The 19,201-nt window shown below is 45.8% G+C and overlaps 1 protein-coding gene across 2 annotated transcripts in view; it reads right to left on the bottom strand.

Moving 5' to 3' along the window:
* Window positions 1-18,674, bottom strand: part of LOC141122741 (vitamin D3 hydroxylase-associated protein-like) — a 37,066-nt gene extending 18,392 nt beyond the window's left edge. The window contains exons 1-4 of one of the 2 annotated variants that reach the window (XM_073612001.1): window positions 18,265-18,674; window positions 4,008-4,121; window positions 1,941-2,084; window positions 609-742 (exon numbers count right to left, since the gene is read on the bottom strand). In XM_073612001.1, coding sequence (XP_073468102.1) covers window positions 609-742; window positions 1,941-2,084; window positions 4,008-4,121; window positions 18,265-18,456 — 584 coding nt within the window. In that variant the 5' untranslated portion in view covers window positions 18,457-18,674. Of the gene's footprint in view, window positions 1-608; window positions 743-1,940; window positions 2,085-4,007; window positions 4,122-5,478; window positions 5,871-18,264 lie in introns of those variants that run through there. The other variant, XM_073612000.1, reaches the window with a different exon arrangement.
* Window positions 18,675-19,201: the final 527 nt, after the last annotated feature.

Below are 19,201 nucleotides of genomic sequence, written 5' to 3'. Positions count from 1 at the left end.
CCAGCATTCACTACACAGTCAGGACTGAATCCCAGCATTCACTACACAGTCAGGACTGAATCCCAGCATTTACTACACAGTCAGGACTGAATCCCAGCATTTACTACACAGTCATGACTGAATCCCAACATTCACTACACAGTCAGGACTGAATCCCAGCATTCACTACACAGTCAGGACTGAATCCCAACATTCACTACACAGTCAGGACTGAATCCCAGCATTCACTACACAGTCAGGACTGAATCCCAGCATTCACTACACAGTCAGGACTGAATCCCAGCATTCACTACACAGTCAGGGCTGAATCCCAGCATTCACGACACAGTCAGGACTGAATCCCAGCATTCACTACACAGTCAGGACTGAATCCCAGCATTCACTACACAGTCAGGACTGAATTCCAACATTCACTACACAGCCAGGACTGAATCCCAACATTCACCACACAGTCAGGACTGAATCCCAGCATTCACTACATTGTCAGGACAGAATCTCAGAATTAAGAATATTGCTTTGTTCAGGGACACTAGTGACCGGAATGATGTAATTTACAGACTCCACATTTTCTGGGTAAACATTTGGGGACATTCTGGTGCAGTGATTACTTGATCAGGGATTGGGGAACGTTGGTTTTCACGAATGGGATGGCTCCCTGTTTTTTCAGCACATGGACCAGCGCACTGTCCTCGGCATCCAGCGTTCCCAGGAAATGGACCAGACCGCAGTGCTTGTTATGTCCCTGAAAAAAAGATAAATCCCGGAGTCATTCCTCCACAAAAAACATCACTCCAGACTTCCACCTGTTTGACTGAATGAGCCCACCAAAGTGATCACATGGTGAAGGACCAGCGTTACTGTGTCCCATAGGAAATAGAGGATATGCTGGTATGGGGATAGGAACAGGTGAGGAATGTGCAATTTATTAGTGGTATGGAAATTGGATGAAGGTATAAGAGAGGAGCATACAATATGGTGGTATGGGAATTGTAAGGAGGTTCAGGACAGGAATGTACACTCTGTTGGTGGTATGGGATTGGGTTCAGACACAGGAAAGGGAACATACAATCTGTTGGTGGTATGGGAGCTGGATTTAGGTACAGAAGAAGAGCATACAATATGGTGGTATTGGATTGGATGGAGGTACAGGAGAGCAGCATACAATATGGTGGTATTGGATTGGATGGAGGTACAGGAGAGCAGCATACAATATGGTGGTATTGGATTGGTTGGAGATACAGGAAAGGCAACATACAATCTGTTGGTTGTATGGGAGCTGAATTTAGGTACAGAAGAGGAGCATACAATATGATGGTCTTTGGGAATCAGATTGAGGTACAGGCGAGGAGCATACCATATGATGGTATGGGATTGGTTGGAGGTACAAGAGAGGAGCATACAATATGGTGGTATGGGATTGGATGGAGGTACAGGAGAGGATCATACAATATGGTGGTATGGGATTGGATGGAGGTACAGGAGAGGATCATACAATATGGTGGTATGGGATTGGAGGGAGGTACAGGAGAGGAGCATATGATATGGTGGTATGGGATTGGATGGAGGTACAGGAAAGGAGCATACAATATGGTGGTATGGGATTGGACGGAGGTACAAGAGAGGAGCATACAATATAGTGGTATGGGATTGGATGATAGTACAGGAGAGGAGCATACAATATGGTGGTATGGGATTGGATGGAGGTACAGGAGAGGAGCATACAACATGGTGGTATGGGATTGGATTGAGGTACAGGAGAGGAGCATACAACATGGTGGTATGGGATTGAAGGGAGGTACAGGAGAGGAGCATACAATATGGTGGTATGGGATTGGAGGGAGGTACAGGAGAGGAGCATACAGTCTTTTTGCGGTTTGGGAATTGGATGGAGGGACAGGTGAATCAAGTGATTTATATGGGGCCACCCAAGAACACCACACCTTGTATCCAACGTTGTCCTTCAGTGAGATTGGTACTCCATAGAGAAGACCTTTCTCTGGCTGCTTCTTTAGCTCCTGCAGCTGCGTCTCACACTCTGCCAGGAACTCTGTCACACAGTTCACTTCTCGTGTCACTTCCAAAGCCTGAATCATAAATAAGACACAATGGGATTTACTAACATGGAGGAAACGTCACTGTTGTCATCACAAGTTATTGGTGTCACATGAGCCTGAACATCTCAGAATTGAGTTCTAAAAGAACAGAAGTTCTCCAATCTCTTGATCTGTGAATGGGGGTGTCTATCTATACAAAGGCGATGTAACACATTGTAGAATATGATAACAATGAAGAGGAATGTCCTCCTGTATGCTACGTGAGGCCAGTCCATAGATGATCTCCAATGTGAACAGCAGGAGCCAGATATTGGCTGATGGCCGAGGAAAGTAGAAAGATAGTGCTAGACCCGCAGGGTGATCTCACTGGTATTGCTATCTTATGATATTGATGTTGGTGTAAATGATCTGTCCCTTGGACAGGCGACTTCGACACCCCAGAGGATCTCCATCATCTCCTTGGCTTGTAGTGTAATGTAAAAAAATTGAAGTGCCACACCCTTGCTAAGAGGTCCAGATACAACTTTATTCGGATAAAAGTCAGGGAGGACAATCCACAAGGTATCCAATGCATTTTGCGGGGCCAAGAGCGCCCCCTCCTCATCAGGGCTAAAAAGAACATGAGAACGTCTCCATATCAACCCAACGCCAATATATGATTGGATTAATGTGAAGATGTTCTTTCTAGCCTTGATTGGGGGGGGGGGGGGGGTTTGGGGGCACTCTTGGACTTTTGAAACACGTTGGCTCCTTTTTTGTATTTTCAGAGTAAGGTTGTATCCTATTAGATTGTAAGCAGGGCCCTCTTACTCCTCTTGTATTGTGTTATAACTGTATTGTCTCCCTTTTATATTGTAAAGCGCTGCGTAATCTGTTGCCACTATATAAATCCTGTATAATAATAATATCTAAGCCTCTTGGTAATGGTATGGCCTTTCAATTTCTATATTGGGTGATGGTTGAATGTGCTGACCACCAACGAAGAGAAATTTCCTTTGGACCACTACATGAGCCCAGTCAATACATGGCTCCCAATGTGACCAGCGGGAGCCAGACATTGGCTGATGGCTGGATGTGCTGACCACCAATGAAGAGGAATTTCCTCCTGACCACTACATGAGCCGAGTCCATACATGACTCCCAATGTGACCAGCGGGAGCCAGACATTGGCTAATGGTTGAATGTGCTGACCACCAATGAAGAGGAATTTCCTCCTGACCACTACATGAGCCCAGTCCATACATGACTCCCAATGTGACCAGCGGGAGCCTGACATTGGCTGATGGCTGGATGTGCTGACCACCAACGAAGAGAAATTTCCTTTGGACCACTACATGAGCCCAGTCAATACATGGCTCCCAATGTGACCAGCGGGAGCCAGACATTGGCTGATGGCTGGATGTGCTGACCACCAATGAAGAGGAATTTCCTCCTGACCACTACATGAGCCGAGTCCATACATGACTCCCAATGTGACCAGCGGGAGCCAGACATTGGCTGATGGCTGGACGTGCTGACCGCCAATGAAGAGGAATTTCCTCCTGACCACTACATGAGCCCAGTCCATACATGACTCCCAATGTGACCAGCGGGAGCCAGACATTGGCTGATGGTTGGATGTGCTGACCACCAAGGATCTTTGGGTTCATATGGTTGGCTGGAGTGTGAAGGTCTATGGAGGAGTGGGCAGCTAAGGAATAATACCCCCAATAGGGCTGATTTCCACCATCTCTATAAAGGTTCTCCCAGAGGCAGCCCGGAGCCATCCACAGAAATGAAGATGATCAGAACGGACTATGAGTATTTCATTGCTAGGAGTATCCTAACACTGACAGACCAATCAGCATTCTGCACTGAACAGTCCGGAATGAATAAGATAATCAATGCTAAGACCTGATAGATTGTTCTGAATTACATCACTTTGGGAGTAAATGACCCCCCAAACATTGTCACCTTCTCTATGTAGACATGCAGCACGGCCTCTGGAGACAGCGAACCACTCTTCAACTGACTGGCCAGCTCACCCAGGGACAGTGAGAGGATCCGACCCGCATCCACATCACCGTGCTGAAACAAGACAACAGGAAGTGACATCACAAAGATGGAGGAGCATTGTATATCCAGCGCAAGGCAGATGTTGTCACTACTGTACAGGAAGTGATGTCACACATGCAGAGGGAGGAGCTATGTATGTTCTGAGCAAGGCAGATGTTGTCACCACTGTACAGGAAGTGACGTCACACATACAGAGGGAGGAGCATTGATTATACAGAGCAAACCATATTGTAACACTCACCTTTCTTGCATCCCCTCTTTGGTGCACAGCTGCTGGGAGTTCTAGGTTACCCCAGACTGACAGTGCTGTGGCAAACCAGAAAACATCTCCCCTGATTGGTGCAGATGGTAAAGAAGGAGCGACTCTTTAAATGTAGCTCTTCCAGGGTGTATCCCGCCTGAGCTGAACTGTTATTTCTGCCTGTTGCTGGGGAGCACCCCGGGCAATCCAATAACCCATGATATGAATATTTATGCATCTCAATGGGCCAACCACTAGGACGGGTATTGCCTTGCTGGGAGAGGGTATTCCTATCTGGGGGGAGCTCTCCTTCCTCCCAGACTCCGATTACTCCTCACCTCCCAGAGAGAAGCAGAACTGGAATTGGGAAAGACTTGGAGCGTCCTTCAGTCATTGTGATGGGAGGAATGTTGGCAAATGGTTGATGTCTCCAAACTGCGCTAACACTGGGAGGGGCTTAAAGGGATATGGTTAAATAAAACGTGAACCTACTTGTAACGCACAGAGCACTAAGTGTGGGGGTCAGGAGTAAAGTCTCTGTACCAGAGGAGCTTACACTCTAATTTCTTTTCTGTTATTTGATGATGTAAGCTTGTTTGTTTTTGTTTATATATATTATTATTATTATTTTTATTTATATATGTAAATATGTTTTTTTTTTTTTTTAATAACAAGCTGTATGTTTACAGGATTTTAAATAAACAAAAATGTACACTCAAATGTCCCCTCCCCCCCACAGAAGGGTTGCCAACCTCCAGCAGCATTTTTTTACTGACAAGACATGGAAAATTTACTGGCGGAGTAAATTTTTTACTGGCAACCTGAGAAATTACAGAACTCCTTTTGAAAACGAACACAGTAAATATTTGAACAGTATAAACATGATATGGAAACAAAACACTGACAATACCTATAAAAAAAAGTCATTTGCTTGATTTACACTTAAAAAGTCAACACAGCATGAAATTACCAGCCCCTGATATTTACTGGCAGTTGTAAAAAAATTCACAGATTTTTACAAACTGTCAGTAAATTTACTGGCGGTTGCCAACCCTGCCCCACAGTCACACACTATTATTATTATACAATCTAGGTCCCCAGATTGCGGGGCCCCCGGACCCCTCTCACCTGCTCCATATACTGCAGCACTGCCTTCTCCATGAGCTGCAGGGAACGTTCTCTCTCCATCACGGCTCTCCCAATCTTCTGATCACACCGCCTTCGAACCGTCCATCGTATGAGCAGAAAACCGACTACCACAGCGCACAGGACGGCCGCCAGCAGGTGAGTGACTGCCATCCCGGACAGGAGGAACCGCAGAGAGTTCAGCATCTCCCCGAACACTGCGCCACCGTCCTCAGACAAAGAGAGAATGGGCACTACCCTCTGCCTGGCACAGACAATGGGGGCCAGAAATAGTCTCTGCCAGCCCCGCCCCCCTCTTATTATAATTCATCTATAATCCCCGTATCACATGAGTCATATCTCCCACAATGAGGGCAGAAAATAGAAACAACACCCCACCCGGGATTTACCCCCCCCCCCCTTTCAATCCTCACCACTAAACTCATATGAGGAGCCTAAAACTGTCACTTTATTATTAATAGAGACACTCATAGGAACACCCATAGAGACACTCCCATAGAGACAGACATAGAGAAACTCTGAGACATCCATAGAGACACCAATAGAGACATCCATAGAGACACCCGTAGAGAAACTCAGAGAAATCCATAGATACCCCAATAGAGACACCAATAGAGACATCCATAGAAACACCCATAGACATCCATAGACACACCCATAGAGACATCCACAGAGATACCCAAAGAAACACTCAGACATCCATAGAGACACCCATAGAGACACCCATAAAGACATCTATAGACACACTTATAGAGCAATCCATAGAGATACCCATAGAAACTCATAAATAAATCTATAGAGACACCCATAGAATCACTTATAGAGACATCCACAGAGATACCCATAGAAACACTCATAAAGACATCCATAGAGACACCCATAGAGACACCCATAGAGACACTCATAAAGACATCTATAGACACACTTATAGAGCAATCCATATAGATACCCATAGAAACTCATAAATAAATCTATAGAGACACCCATAGAATCACTTATAGAGACATCCACAGAGATACCCATAGAAACACTCATAGAAACACTCAGGGACATCCATAGACACACCCATAGAGACATCCACAGAGATACCCAAAGAAACACTCAGACATCCATAGAAACACTCATAGAGACATTCATAGAGCCACTCAGAGACACGATTGTTCTGTAGAATAAACATCTGTAAAGTCTTTTCTGTCTCAGAGAACAAATTGGGGAGTCATTGTGTCAGATGTGTGATGATGATCAGATCTGGTGGAAGAGGAATTGTATTCCATTCTCAGGAAGATCCCATCACCCACCGAGTTCACTTACCGACCTTCGGTCCCAGTACGGTGAACTGTGGTCAAACGACAAACTCCGACCTTCGGTCCCAGTACGGTGAACTGTGGTCAAACGACAAACTCCGACCTTCGGTCCCAGTACGGTGAACTGTGGTCAAACGACAAACTCCGACCTTCAGTCCCAGTACGGTGAACTGTGGTCAAACGACAAACTCCGACCTTCAGTCCCAGTACGATGAACCATGGTCAAACGACAAACTCCGACCTTCAGTCCTAGCACGGTGAACTGTGGTCAAACGACAAACTCCGACCTTCAGTCCCAGTACGGTGAACCATGGTCAAACGACAAACTCCGACCTTCAGTCCCAGTACGATGAACCGTGGTCAAACGACAAACTCCGACCTTCAGTCCCAGTACGGTGAACTGTGGTCAAACGACAAACTCCGACCTTCAGTCCCAGTACGGTGAACCGTGGTCAAACGACAAACTCCAACCTTCAGTCCCAGTACGATGAACAGTGGTCAAACGACAAACTCCGACCTTCAGTCCCAGTACGGTGAATTGTGGTCAGATGACAACTGTGACGAAACGCGGTATCAGGCCCCCTGCCCTCCTTACCAACCCGTGACAAAGGACTGCCCAATCTCACATAGTGCTGTCCCTTACGTAACAATGCCACTTTCAGCTGTACCCTGCGCAAAGATTTTCCAGCTCACGGGACCACAATCTAGGTGCCAGCGGCCTGAGAGAGATTGTCACTGGGTTAAGTTAATTAAGCAATTAACCCTCTAACTGCCGCCACCAACTTTTACCAAAAAGATTTGGAACTTCCACAAGATTAGCAATAACAATTATATAACATAAATGTCTGTACAGGCACTGTCACCACACACAGGTATGTTCAGAGATTTATCACATACAGTAGCACTCTTCAAGAGACAGGGATCCTTTTTAGTTTTGCATTTTAAAGCCTTAGAGACAATTTTAACTATTTTCAAAATATGATTTAATTATGAAAAGGTCAAAGTGGTGAAAATGAAATATTTACAGAAAAAGGGTGTTACGAAAAAATGAAGAGACAATAAAACAAGAGAGATTTAAAAGGAGTTGAAAATGGAGAATACTTGCAATGTCCTGGTTTCAGTGAATCAACAAAAATGGTAGAGTGGCTCTCACAAGTCCTGTTAGATGTTCCTTGGTTTGATGTTAACTAAAGCTAATCACACTGTCCTGGCACCCCCCTTTTCTCTGGTATCAAAGAGGTGTTGACAGAGGCCATCTGAACAATGAAGCATCTGAGAAGTGGTTTCTGGGATGTCACTATGTTTATGACTATGTCCCAAATACAGATTTCTATAGGTAATCATATCTTTACCTACCGGGTACAGCCTGCTAACATGCAGATTAATGTTCAGCCTGAATTTAGCTTTGAAATGAATATACAGTTGACAGGTTTCCGATGCCCTGTTCACCTAGGAGAGGAATTGGGTGGGTTCCATTTCCAGTACTCTTAGGTTAACTGTGTTTAGGCTCAAAACACTATAAATTAACTGAGGGAGATAAATATGTCCATATTCTGGCCGTGCTATTATTATTTCATGAGTTATGTAACATGCTGAAGTTTCAGAGAGATTACTGCTAACCTGTCTGCGGGGATGAGTATTGTCCATCCCCTTCAACTGAGCTATTTACGACCGGTATCTGTTCATTTATCTGTTAGTTCTCTGGATTAGCTCAAGTTTGCAAAGGGGGACAGTTCTATTATGCCACGTACACACGATCAGACATTCCGATAACAAAATCCATGTTTTTTTTCCAATGGATGTTGGCTCAAACTTGTCTTGCATACACACGGTCACACAAATGTTGTCGGAAATTCCGAACGTCAAGAACGCGGTGACGTACAACACGTACGACGAGCCGAGAAAAATGAAGTTCAATAGCCAGTGCGGCTCTTCTGCTTGATTACGAATGTGCCTGGCACTTTGTGCGTCGGAATTGTGTACACACGCTCGGAATTTACGACAACGGATTTTGTTGTCGGAAAATTTGAGATCCAGATCTCAAATTTTGTTTGTCGGAAATTCGGACGGAAAATGTCCGATGGAGCCTACACATGGTTGGAATTTCCGGCAACAAGCTCCCATGGAACATTTCCCGTTGGAAAATCCGACTGTGTGTATGCGGCGTTAGAGTTTCCAGACTCAACTTGTGGTTTGGGTAATGGAAAGGTCTGTGTGTCCAATCAATGGATCAAGGAAACAGTTTGTGTATTGTTTAAAGTGAAGGAAGGAGAAGGGAAAGGTCACTGTGGCTATGCATTCTTATGACAAAATGGCTGCTACACACACAGCTATTCGGGTGCCCGGTACGCATAACCATTACTACAACCTCCCACCTTCAGTCCCAGTGCAATGTACAATGGTCAGACAACAACCTCCGACCTTCAGTCCCAGTACGATGTACAATGGTCAGACAACAACCTCCGACCTTCAGTCCCAGAACGATGTACAATGGTCAGACAACAACCTCCGACCTTCAGCCCCAGTACGGTGTACAATGGTCAGACAACAACCTCCGACCTTCAGTCCCAGTACGGTGTACAATGGTCAGACAACAACCTCCGACCTTCAGTCCCAGTACGATGTACAATGGTCAGACAACAACCTCCGACCTTCAGTCCCAGAACGATGTACAATGGTCAGACAACAACCTCCGACCTTCAGCCCCAGTACGGTGTACAATGGTCAGACGATAACCTCCCACCATTAGCCCCAGTACGGTGTACAATGGTCAGACGATAACCTCCCACCTTTAGCCCCAATACGATGTACAATGGTCAGACAACAACCTCCGACCTTCAGTCCCAGTACAGTGTACAATGGTCAGACAACAACCTCTGACCTTCAGTCCCAGTATGGTGTACAATGGTCAGACAACAACCTCCGACCTTCAGTCACAGTATGGTGTACAATGGTCAGACAACAACCTCCGACCTTCAGTCCCAGTACGGTGTACAATGGTCAGACAACAACCTCCGACCTTCAGTCCCAGTACGATGTACAATGGTCAGACAACAACCTCCGACCTTCAGTCCCAGAACGATGTACAATGGTCAGACAACAACCTCCGACCTTCAGCCCCAGTACGGTGTACAATGGTCAGACGATAACCTCCCACCATTAGCCCCAGTACGGTGTACAATGGTCAGACGATAACCTCCCACCTTTAGCCCCAATACGATGTACAATGGTCAGACAACAACCTCCGACCTTCAGTCCCAGTACAGTGTACAATGGTCAGACAACAACCTCCGACCTTCACTCCTAGTATGGTGTACAATGGTCAGACAACAACCTCCGACCTTCAGTCCCAGTAGGATGTACAATGGTCAGACAACAACCTCCGACCTTCAGCCCCAGTACGGTGTACAATGGTCAGACGATAACCTCCCACCATTAGCCCCAGTATGGTGTACAATGGTCAGACGATAACCTCCCACCTTTAGCCCCAATACGATGTACAATGGTCAGACAACAACCTCCGACCTTCAGTCCCAGTACGATGTACAATGGTCAGACAAAAACCTCCGACCTTCAGTCCCAGTACGGTGTACAATGGTCAGACGATAACCTCCCACCTTTAGCCCCAGTACGGTGTACAATGGTGAGACGATAACCTCCCACCTTTAGCCCCAGTACGATGTACAATGGTCAGACAACAACCTCCGACCTTCAGTCCCAGTACAGTGTACAATGGTCAGACAACAACCTCCGACCTTCAGTCCCAGTACAGTGTACAATGGTCAGACAACAACCTCCGACCTTCAGTCCCAGTACGGTGTACAATGGTCAGACAACAACCTCTGACCTTCAACCTCCGACCTTCAGTCCCAGTACAGTGTACAATGGTCAGACAACAACCTCCGACCTTCAGTCACAGTACAGTGTACAATGGTCAGACAACAACCTCCGACCTTCAGTCACAGTACGGTGTACAATGGTCAGACAACAACCTCCGACCTTCAGTCACAGTACAGTGTACAATGGTCAGACAACAACCTCCGACCTTCAGTCACAGTACGGTGTACAATGGTCAGACAACAACCTCCGACCTTCAGTCACAGTACGGTGTACAATGGTCAGACAACAACCTCCGACCTTCAGTCACAGTACAGTGTACAATGGTCAGACAACAACCTCCGACCTTCAGTCCCAGTATGGTGTACAATGGTCAGACAACAACCTCCGACCTTCAGTCCCAGTATGGTGTACAATAGTCAGACAACAACCTCCGACCTTCAACCCCCGACCTTCAGTCCCAGTACAGTGTACAATGGTCAGACAACAACCTCCGACCTTCACTCCTAGTATGGTGTACAATGGTCAGACAACAACCTCCGACCTTCAGTCCCAGTAGGATGTACAATGGTCAGACAACAACCTCCGACCTTCAGCCCCAGTACGGTGTACAATGGTCAGACGATAACCTCCCACCATTAGCCCCAGTATGGTGTACAATGGTCAGACGATAACCTCCCACCTTTAGCCCCAATACGATGTACAATGGTCAGACAACAACCTCCGACCTTCAGTCCCAGTACGATGTACAATGGTCAGACAAAAACCTCCGACCTTCAGTCCCAGTACGGTGTACAATGGTCAGACGATAACCTCCCACCTTTAGCCCCAGTACGGTGTACAATGGTGAGACGATAACCTCCCACCTTTAGCCCCAGTACGATGTACAATGGTCAGACAACAACCTCCGACCTTCAGTCCCAGTACAGTGTACAATGGTCAGACAACAACCTCCGACCTTCAGTCCCAGTACAGTGTACAATGGTCAGACAACAACCTCCGACCTTCAGTCCCAGTACGGTGTACAATGGTCAGACAACAACCTCTGACCTTCAACCTCCGACCTTCAGTCCCAGTACAGTGTACAATGGTCAGACAACAACCTCCGACCTTCAGTCCCAGTACAGTGTACAATGGTCAGACAACAACCTCCGACCTTCAGTCACAGTACAGTGTACAATGGTCAGACAACAACCTCCGACCTTCAGTCACAGTACGGTGTACAATGGTCAGACAACAACCTCCGACCTTCAGTCACAGTACAGTGTACAATGGTCAGACAACAACCTCCGACCTTCAGTCACAGTACGGTGTACAATGGTCAGACAACAACCTCCGACCTTCAGTCACAGTACGGTGTACAATGGTCAGACAACAACCTCCGACCTTCAGTCACAGTACAGTGTACAATGGTCAGACAACAACCTCCGACCTTCAGTCCCAGTATGGTGTACAATGGTCAGACAACAACCTCCGACCTTCAGTCCCAGTATGGTGTACAATGGTCAGACAACAACCTCCGACCTTCAACCCCCGACCTTCAGTCCCAGTACAGTGTACAATGGTCAGACAACAACCTCCGACCTTCACTCCTAGTATGGTGTACAATGGTCAGACAACAACCTCCGACCTTCAGTCCCAGTATGGTGTACAATGGTCAGACAACAACCTCCGACCTTCAACCCCCGACCTTCAGTCCCAGTACAGTGTACAATGGTCAGACAACAACCTCCGACCTTCAACCCCCGACCTTCAGTCCCAGTACAGTGTACAGTGGTCAGACAACAACCTCCGACCTTCAGTCCCAGTATGGTGTACAATGGTCAGACAACAACCTCCGACCTTCAGTCCCAGTACAGTGTACAATGGTCAGACAGCAACCTCCGACCTCCAGTCCCAGTATGTTGAACCATTTGTTACAATACCTGCAATCTACAGTATCTCACAAAAGTGAGTACACCCCTCACATTTTTATAAATATTTTCTTCTATCTTTTCGTGTGACAACACTGAAGAAATGACACTTTGCTACAATGTAAAGTAGTGAGTGTACAGCTTGTATAACAGTGTAAATTTGCTGTCCCCTCCAAATAACTCAACACACAGCCATTAATGTCTAAACCGCTGGCAACAAAAGTCAGTACACCCCTAAGTGAAAATATCCAAATTGGGCCCAATTAGCCATTTTCCCTGCCCGGTGTCATGTGACTCGTTAGTGTTACAAGGTCTCAGGTGTGAATGGGGAGCAGGTGTGTTAAATTTGGTGTTATCGCTCTCACTCTCTCATACTGGTCACTGGAAGTTCAACATGGCACCTCATGGCAAAGAACTCTCTGAGGATTTGAAAAAAAGAATTGTTGCTCTACATAAAGATGGCCTAGGCTATAAGAGGATTGCCAAGACCCTGAAACTGAGCTGAAGCATGGTGGCCAAGACCATACAGTGGTTTAACAGGACAGGTTCCACTCAGAATAGTCCTAGCCATGGTGAACCAAAGAAGTTGAGTGCATGTGCTCAGCTTCATATCCAGAGGTTGTCTTTGGGAAATAGACGTATGAGTGCTGCCAGCATTGCTGCAGAGGTTGTAGGGGTGGGGGGTCAGCCTGTCAGTGCTCAGACCATACGCCGCACACTGCATCAAATTGGTCTGCATGGCTGTCGTCCCAGAAGGAAGCCTCTTCTAAAGATGATGCACAAGAAAGCCCGCAAACTGTTTGCTGAAAGGAGACTAAGGACATGGATTACTGTAACAATGTCCTGTGGTCTGATGAGACCAAGATAAACTTATTTGATTCAGATGGTGTCAAGCATATGTGGGGGCAACCAGGTGAGGAGTACAAAGACAAGTGTGTCTTGCCTACAGTCAAGCATGGTGGTGGGAGTGTCATGGTCTGGGGCTGCATGAGTGCTGCCGGCACTGGGGGGCTACAGATCATTGAGGGGACCATGAATGCCAACATGTACTGTGATATACTGAAGCAGAGCATGATCCCCTCCCTTCAGAGACTGGGCCGCAGGGCAGTATTCCAACATGATAACCACCCCAAACACACCTCCAAGACCACCACTGCCTTGCTAAAGAAGCTGAGGGTAAAGGTGATGGACTGGCCAAGCATTTCTCCAGACCTAAACCCTATTGAGCATCTCTGGGGCACCCTAAAAACGAAAGGTGGATGAAAGCAAGGTCTCTAACATCCACCAGCTCTGTGATGTCATGGAGGAGTGGAAGAGGACTCCAATGGCAACCTATGAAGCTCTGGTGAACCCCATTCCCAGGAGGCTGTTAAGGCAGTGCTGGAAAATAATGGTGGCCACACAAAATATTGACCCTTTTGGCCCAATTTGGACATTTTCACTTAGGGGTGTACTCACTTTTGTTGCCAGTCGTTTAGACATTATTGATTGTGTGTTGAGTTATTTTGAGGGGACAGCAAATTTACACTGTTATACAAGCTGTACACTCACTACTTTACATTGTAGCAAAGTGTCATTTCTTCAGTGTTGTCACATGAAAAGATATAATAAAATATTTACAAAAAATGTGAGGGGTGTACTCACTTTTGTGAGATACTGTACATAGATCACCCAGAGGGGGGTGTTTCTTTCTCAACAAATGTGCAGTTACTCTTTAACGCTACTTAATTTATTGAGAAAAGACGTGGGATGGACTTATTCTCTTGGGCCAATCAATTCTGTAGGTGTCACCTCACCTGCTGAGAAAAGGGGTTCTGCCTTCTGCTGTGGCAATTGGTTATATAGAGCAGCCGGTTCCGATGGTTTGGATTTTAAACAGCACATGATCCTGTTCACAACAAGTCCACATACCTCATGGGTGACGCAAGCAGGCCTCATACTACCATTTTGTCGGTCCTTAGGTGGTTCTCTACAACCAGGACATATCATTTGATATCTGTAGCTCATAATACATTCTATCAGAAGGAATCAGTTTGATCTTCCTACATCTAAAATGTGCTATTTTATTAGAGATTAAACCAAATTCATCTGACCGTCTGGTGCCTCCAGTCTGGAATGAACTGAGCCCGCGACTAATTCTGAGGCTGGCAAGTCTGAAGCCTCCGTTTGAGGACTGGTAAGTTGACCACGGTCAATGGTGGGATGACCATTGTCCATGGTGTCCATGGTGGGGTGGCCACTGTCCATGGCGAGGTACCGCTGTCCATTATATGTACACAAGGACCCTTCAGAGAGTCATTATCAGCTCGGTGTTAGATCCTCTGATCTCCAGGCCCAAAAGCTGTTTATTCAAATGTTAAATTATGAACATTTGTACACTACTCTGACCCCTCTACTGCCTACTGAATTCATAAAATAACTAAGGCCACTGAATCTAGGATGTGTGATGTCATATCACTTTTTATACAATGTACCTAATGTCACAATTTAGGGTAATTTATGCTTTATACATTTAAGAAAAGTACTAACAGCTGTAGTCTGATCCCAGAACAAGCAAGGAGATGTCTGGGTCACTGGCCCATTGTAAGGAGCTTCTGCTAAACTACAAATGAAGGACAAAATTTGCAAAGACGCCCAAGTCCATTTCTATTGCAGATCTAACCAAGGATATTGACTGATGACAAGGAGACCCAGATAGTAGAGAATAAGTCTACTACTCAAGGATGCTCAGAAAGTATGTTCTGTATACAAAGCTTCATGGCCTACCCAAGAATAAACACTCTAAAATGTTTCACTTTACCCAGAAATTTATGCCAAAAAAATGTCCAATACCCATAACCCAACATATCAAAAGAATGTCCAATTCTTAGAACCCAACCACCCAAAAGAATGTCCAATTCTTAGAACCCAACATACCAAAAGAATCTCCAGTTTTTAAAACCCAAGAAACCAAAATAATGTCCAATTCTTAGAAAACAACAAACCAAAAGAATGTCCAATTCTTAGAACCCAACATACCAAAAAAATGTCCAATTCTTAAAACCCAACAAACCATAAGAATGTCCAAAACATTAAAAGACTCTCCAATACCCAGAACACAACAAAACCATAAGTAGGTGCCATGGTCTGGAGTCAGGCTTGGCGTCCAGTAGCTATAGCAGTGGAGAAGCTTCCACCAACCACTAGGATAAATACACAAGCAGGTCACCCTGGCGGATGACGCTGGCTCACGTGAGGTGTGGAGTCTAAGTACTAACAGGTAGTCTCCAGAGCTTCTGATGGTGGAGATGGGTTTTGCTGAGAGTTAGTACCAGGTCACGGTCCTCAAGATCACCCCACAAGGATATGCGCAAACTGAGGTCCAGTAGCTGATATAGCAGGAAGGGATCAAGCAGACGGGTAGTCGAGGAACAGGCCAAAGGTCAGTAAAAAGTGGTAGTGAAGATACGAATGGCAGCAGGAGTAACAAGAGCGGGATATCGGCCGAAGAGAGCACAATAATCTAGTAAACAGGAAGTGTAGAGACATGGCTTAAATGAGGAAGTTCATGGGAGGAGCAAGAGGTACAAAGTTCATAGAAACAAGATTCAAAGTAGGATCATTCAAGGAATTGTCCAGGGAGCTGTCCAGCATGCCAGGTTGCTCAGCAAGAAGAGTTGCTGCCAGACACAGAAGAGGTCCTGGGTTAAGATCCAGGCCCTGATATAAGGTCCAATACCCAACACACAAAAACAACTCTTAGAACCCAACAAAACAAAATAATGTGCAATACTCAGAACACAACAAAACCATAAGAATGTCAACAAGCCAAAAGAATGTACAGCCTTTAGAACCCAACAAACCAGAATAATACCCAGAACCCAACACACTAAAAGACTGTCCAATACCCGGAACCCTATCGAAGAAGAAAGGGCGCCGCTCACCAACCCAATGCATCAGTATGTAGATGACTGTGGCCTCAGCCACTGTCGCTCCAGTCACATCCCCTTGACATGTTTTTCCCCACTCACCAGGGCTTGGTCGCAGAGCCTCTGGGTTGGTGAGTGGTGCCCTTTCTTCTCTTTGATAATGCTCTTACACCTCTGAATAGTGCACTGAGGCCAGCTCCCTTCACTGCTACCAGCTGGGAGATCTCTGTCTCAACTTAGAAAGGCACTGCAAGTTTCATTCCAATACCCAGAAACCCAACACACTAAAAGAATTCCAATAACCAAACCCAACCAAACCATAAGAATGTCCAATACGGAACACATCAAAGAACGCCTAACTCTTAGAATCCAACAAACCAAAATAATGTACAATACCAAGAACCCAACACCCCAAAGGATTGTCCAATACTCAGGACCCAACAAAACCATAAGAAGGTCCAATACCCAACATTAAAAAAGAATGTCCAACCCAACAAACCAAAAGCACGTCCAACTCTTAGAACCCAACCAACCAAAGTAAAATCCAATACCCAGAACCCAACACTCCAAAACACTGTCCAATACCCAGAACCCAGCAAAACCATAGGAAGGTCCAATACCCAACATTAAAAAAGAATGTCCAACTCAACAAACTAAAAGCACGTCCAACTCTTAGAACCCAACAAACCAAAGTAAAATTCAATATCCAGAACACAATGAACCTAAAGACTGTCCAATACCAAGAACCCAACAAAACCATAAGAATGTCCAACCCTTAGGACCCAACAAACCAGAATAATACCCAGAACCCAACACACTAAAAGACTGTCCAATACCCAGAACCCAACAAAACCATAAGAAAGTCCAATACACAACATATCAAACTAATGGTCAACTCCATACAATGTAGAACACACCAAAGAATACCCAACTCTTAGAACCCAACAAACCAAAATAATGTCCAATACTCAGAACCCCCCCAAAAATTAAGAAGGTCCAATACACAACATATCAAAATAATGGACAATGCCATACAATCAATTAATAGGGAATACAAAAGCAGCTCATGAAAACTCACTGTCCCTGAATACCCATGAAGCTACTGCATTTCCCGTCCTACACAGCCCTACGAGACCCCCCAGTTTGTGTCCCCAATCAATCATTGACATCCTCCAGACTTTGCCTCTTACCTTTACCAAGCTCAGGTGAACAAACCCTGGAAGATGGATTTTTTTGTGAATTGGACTATCTGAATGGTTGTATGGGCAGCGCAGACAGTTCTTTCATCATAGACTTTTATCCATGAGGTTATAATAATACGGAACACAGAATAATAACATCATGTTACATTGCCATCACCCATAGCAACCGGATGTCCTCTGTGTGGGGAGCAGCCATATCAGTGGAAGGAGAATGCAGATTGGTTGCTCAGGGTTGCAGAATTACCCTGTATGGATGGGAGAGGCTCATCGCAGATCTAATAAAACTCCACTGAATGGGATGAATATGGAAGACATGATGGAGAAAATATCACCAACCTATAGAGGAGTGGTGCAGGCTGTCTGCTGAGGAGTCCAGGAATTGGCTGCAATCGTGGCCATACACCTTCAGATATCCCAATATCTTCACATTCATTATGTATCAGACAGAATTTTCACCGACCCCCCCATGAATTGCAGGCAGAAGGCAATCAGGGCAGAAAGGAAAGAAGGGAGGAAATATGGGCTGCAGAGCTGACACTCTAAAAGGACGGATACTGATATAATACAAATGTAATAATATTTCTTGGGGCCTTCTAAAGAGTACCTGTTTCTTGAAGTCGCTGCCATGTTTTTCCATCAGTCGGAGAGCCTGATCCCGCAGTTTCTGCGCTCGGTCGATCTTCATGGTGCTGCGGATTCGTGTCATACATTGCAGCACCACTGTGGAGGCCACAAAGCAACAAATGGTGACCAGGAGGACATGATTGAAGAAAAATTCCAGCAAAGACCACAGCATGCTGTCAGCTGGGCCTGGTGACTACCTTGGGCAGCGGTTCTTCAAGGGACACCAAAAAACCCCAGACTGAACTTCAGTAAAAAAAAGCTCCAACCTCCGTCTGTCAAATCTGTCCTCTACATACGAGACAAAGCCCTGCACCCCCCCAACAGAGAAAGGTTGTGCGAGTCCAGAGAGTTCTCTATAGGGACACCCTCTGCCAGGAACAGCTGAGAGGACCTGTCACTTCTACCGGGAACCAATCCAAGAAACTAGATCAGACCCCATATAAATAGAAGGCTGCCCTCTACAGAGGTCTTAACCCTTCTAGTGCCGGGGTCAAGAGTGCTAAGAGTTAAAATCTGATGATCCAAAGTACAGGGGAAATGTGGGGTGCTGGATCTAAAGGAGCAGTGGAAATGTGGGTTGCTGGATCTGAGGGTGGGGGGAAATGTGATGTGCCGGTTATAAAAGAACATGGTAAATGTGGGGTGCTGGATGTGAAGGTACTAGGGTGCTGGATCTTTGGGTAGGGGAAAAATGGGGTTTGCTGGACCTGAAGGAACAGGAGAAATGTGGGGTGCTGGATCTGAAGATACAGGAAAATGTGGGGTGCTGGATCTGAAGAAATGAGGGAAACATTGGGTGCTAGTTTTGAAGGTATGTGAGAAATGTGGGGTGCTGGATCTGACATAACAAGAGAAATGTGGGGTGCTGGCTTTGAAGACATGGTGGAAATGTGGGGTGCTAGATCTGAAGATACAGG

This window comes from Aquarana catesbeiana, unplaced genomic scaffold (assembly GCF_042186555.1).
Source record: "Aquarana catesbeiana isolate 2022-GZ unplaced genomic scaffold, ASM4218655v1 unanchor77, whole genome shotgun sequence".
NCBI lineage: Eukaryota > Metazoa > Chordata > Amphibia > Anura > Ranidae > Aquarana > Aquarana catesbeiana.
The sequence above is the reverse complement of the archived record's forward strand: the minus strand, read 5'-3'. Positions and strand labels throughout refer to the sequence as shown.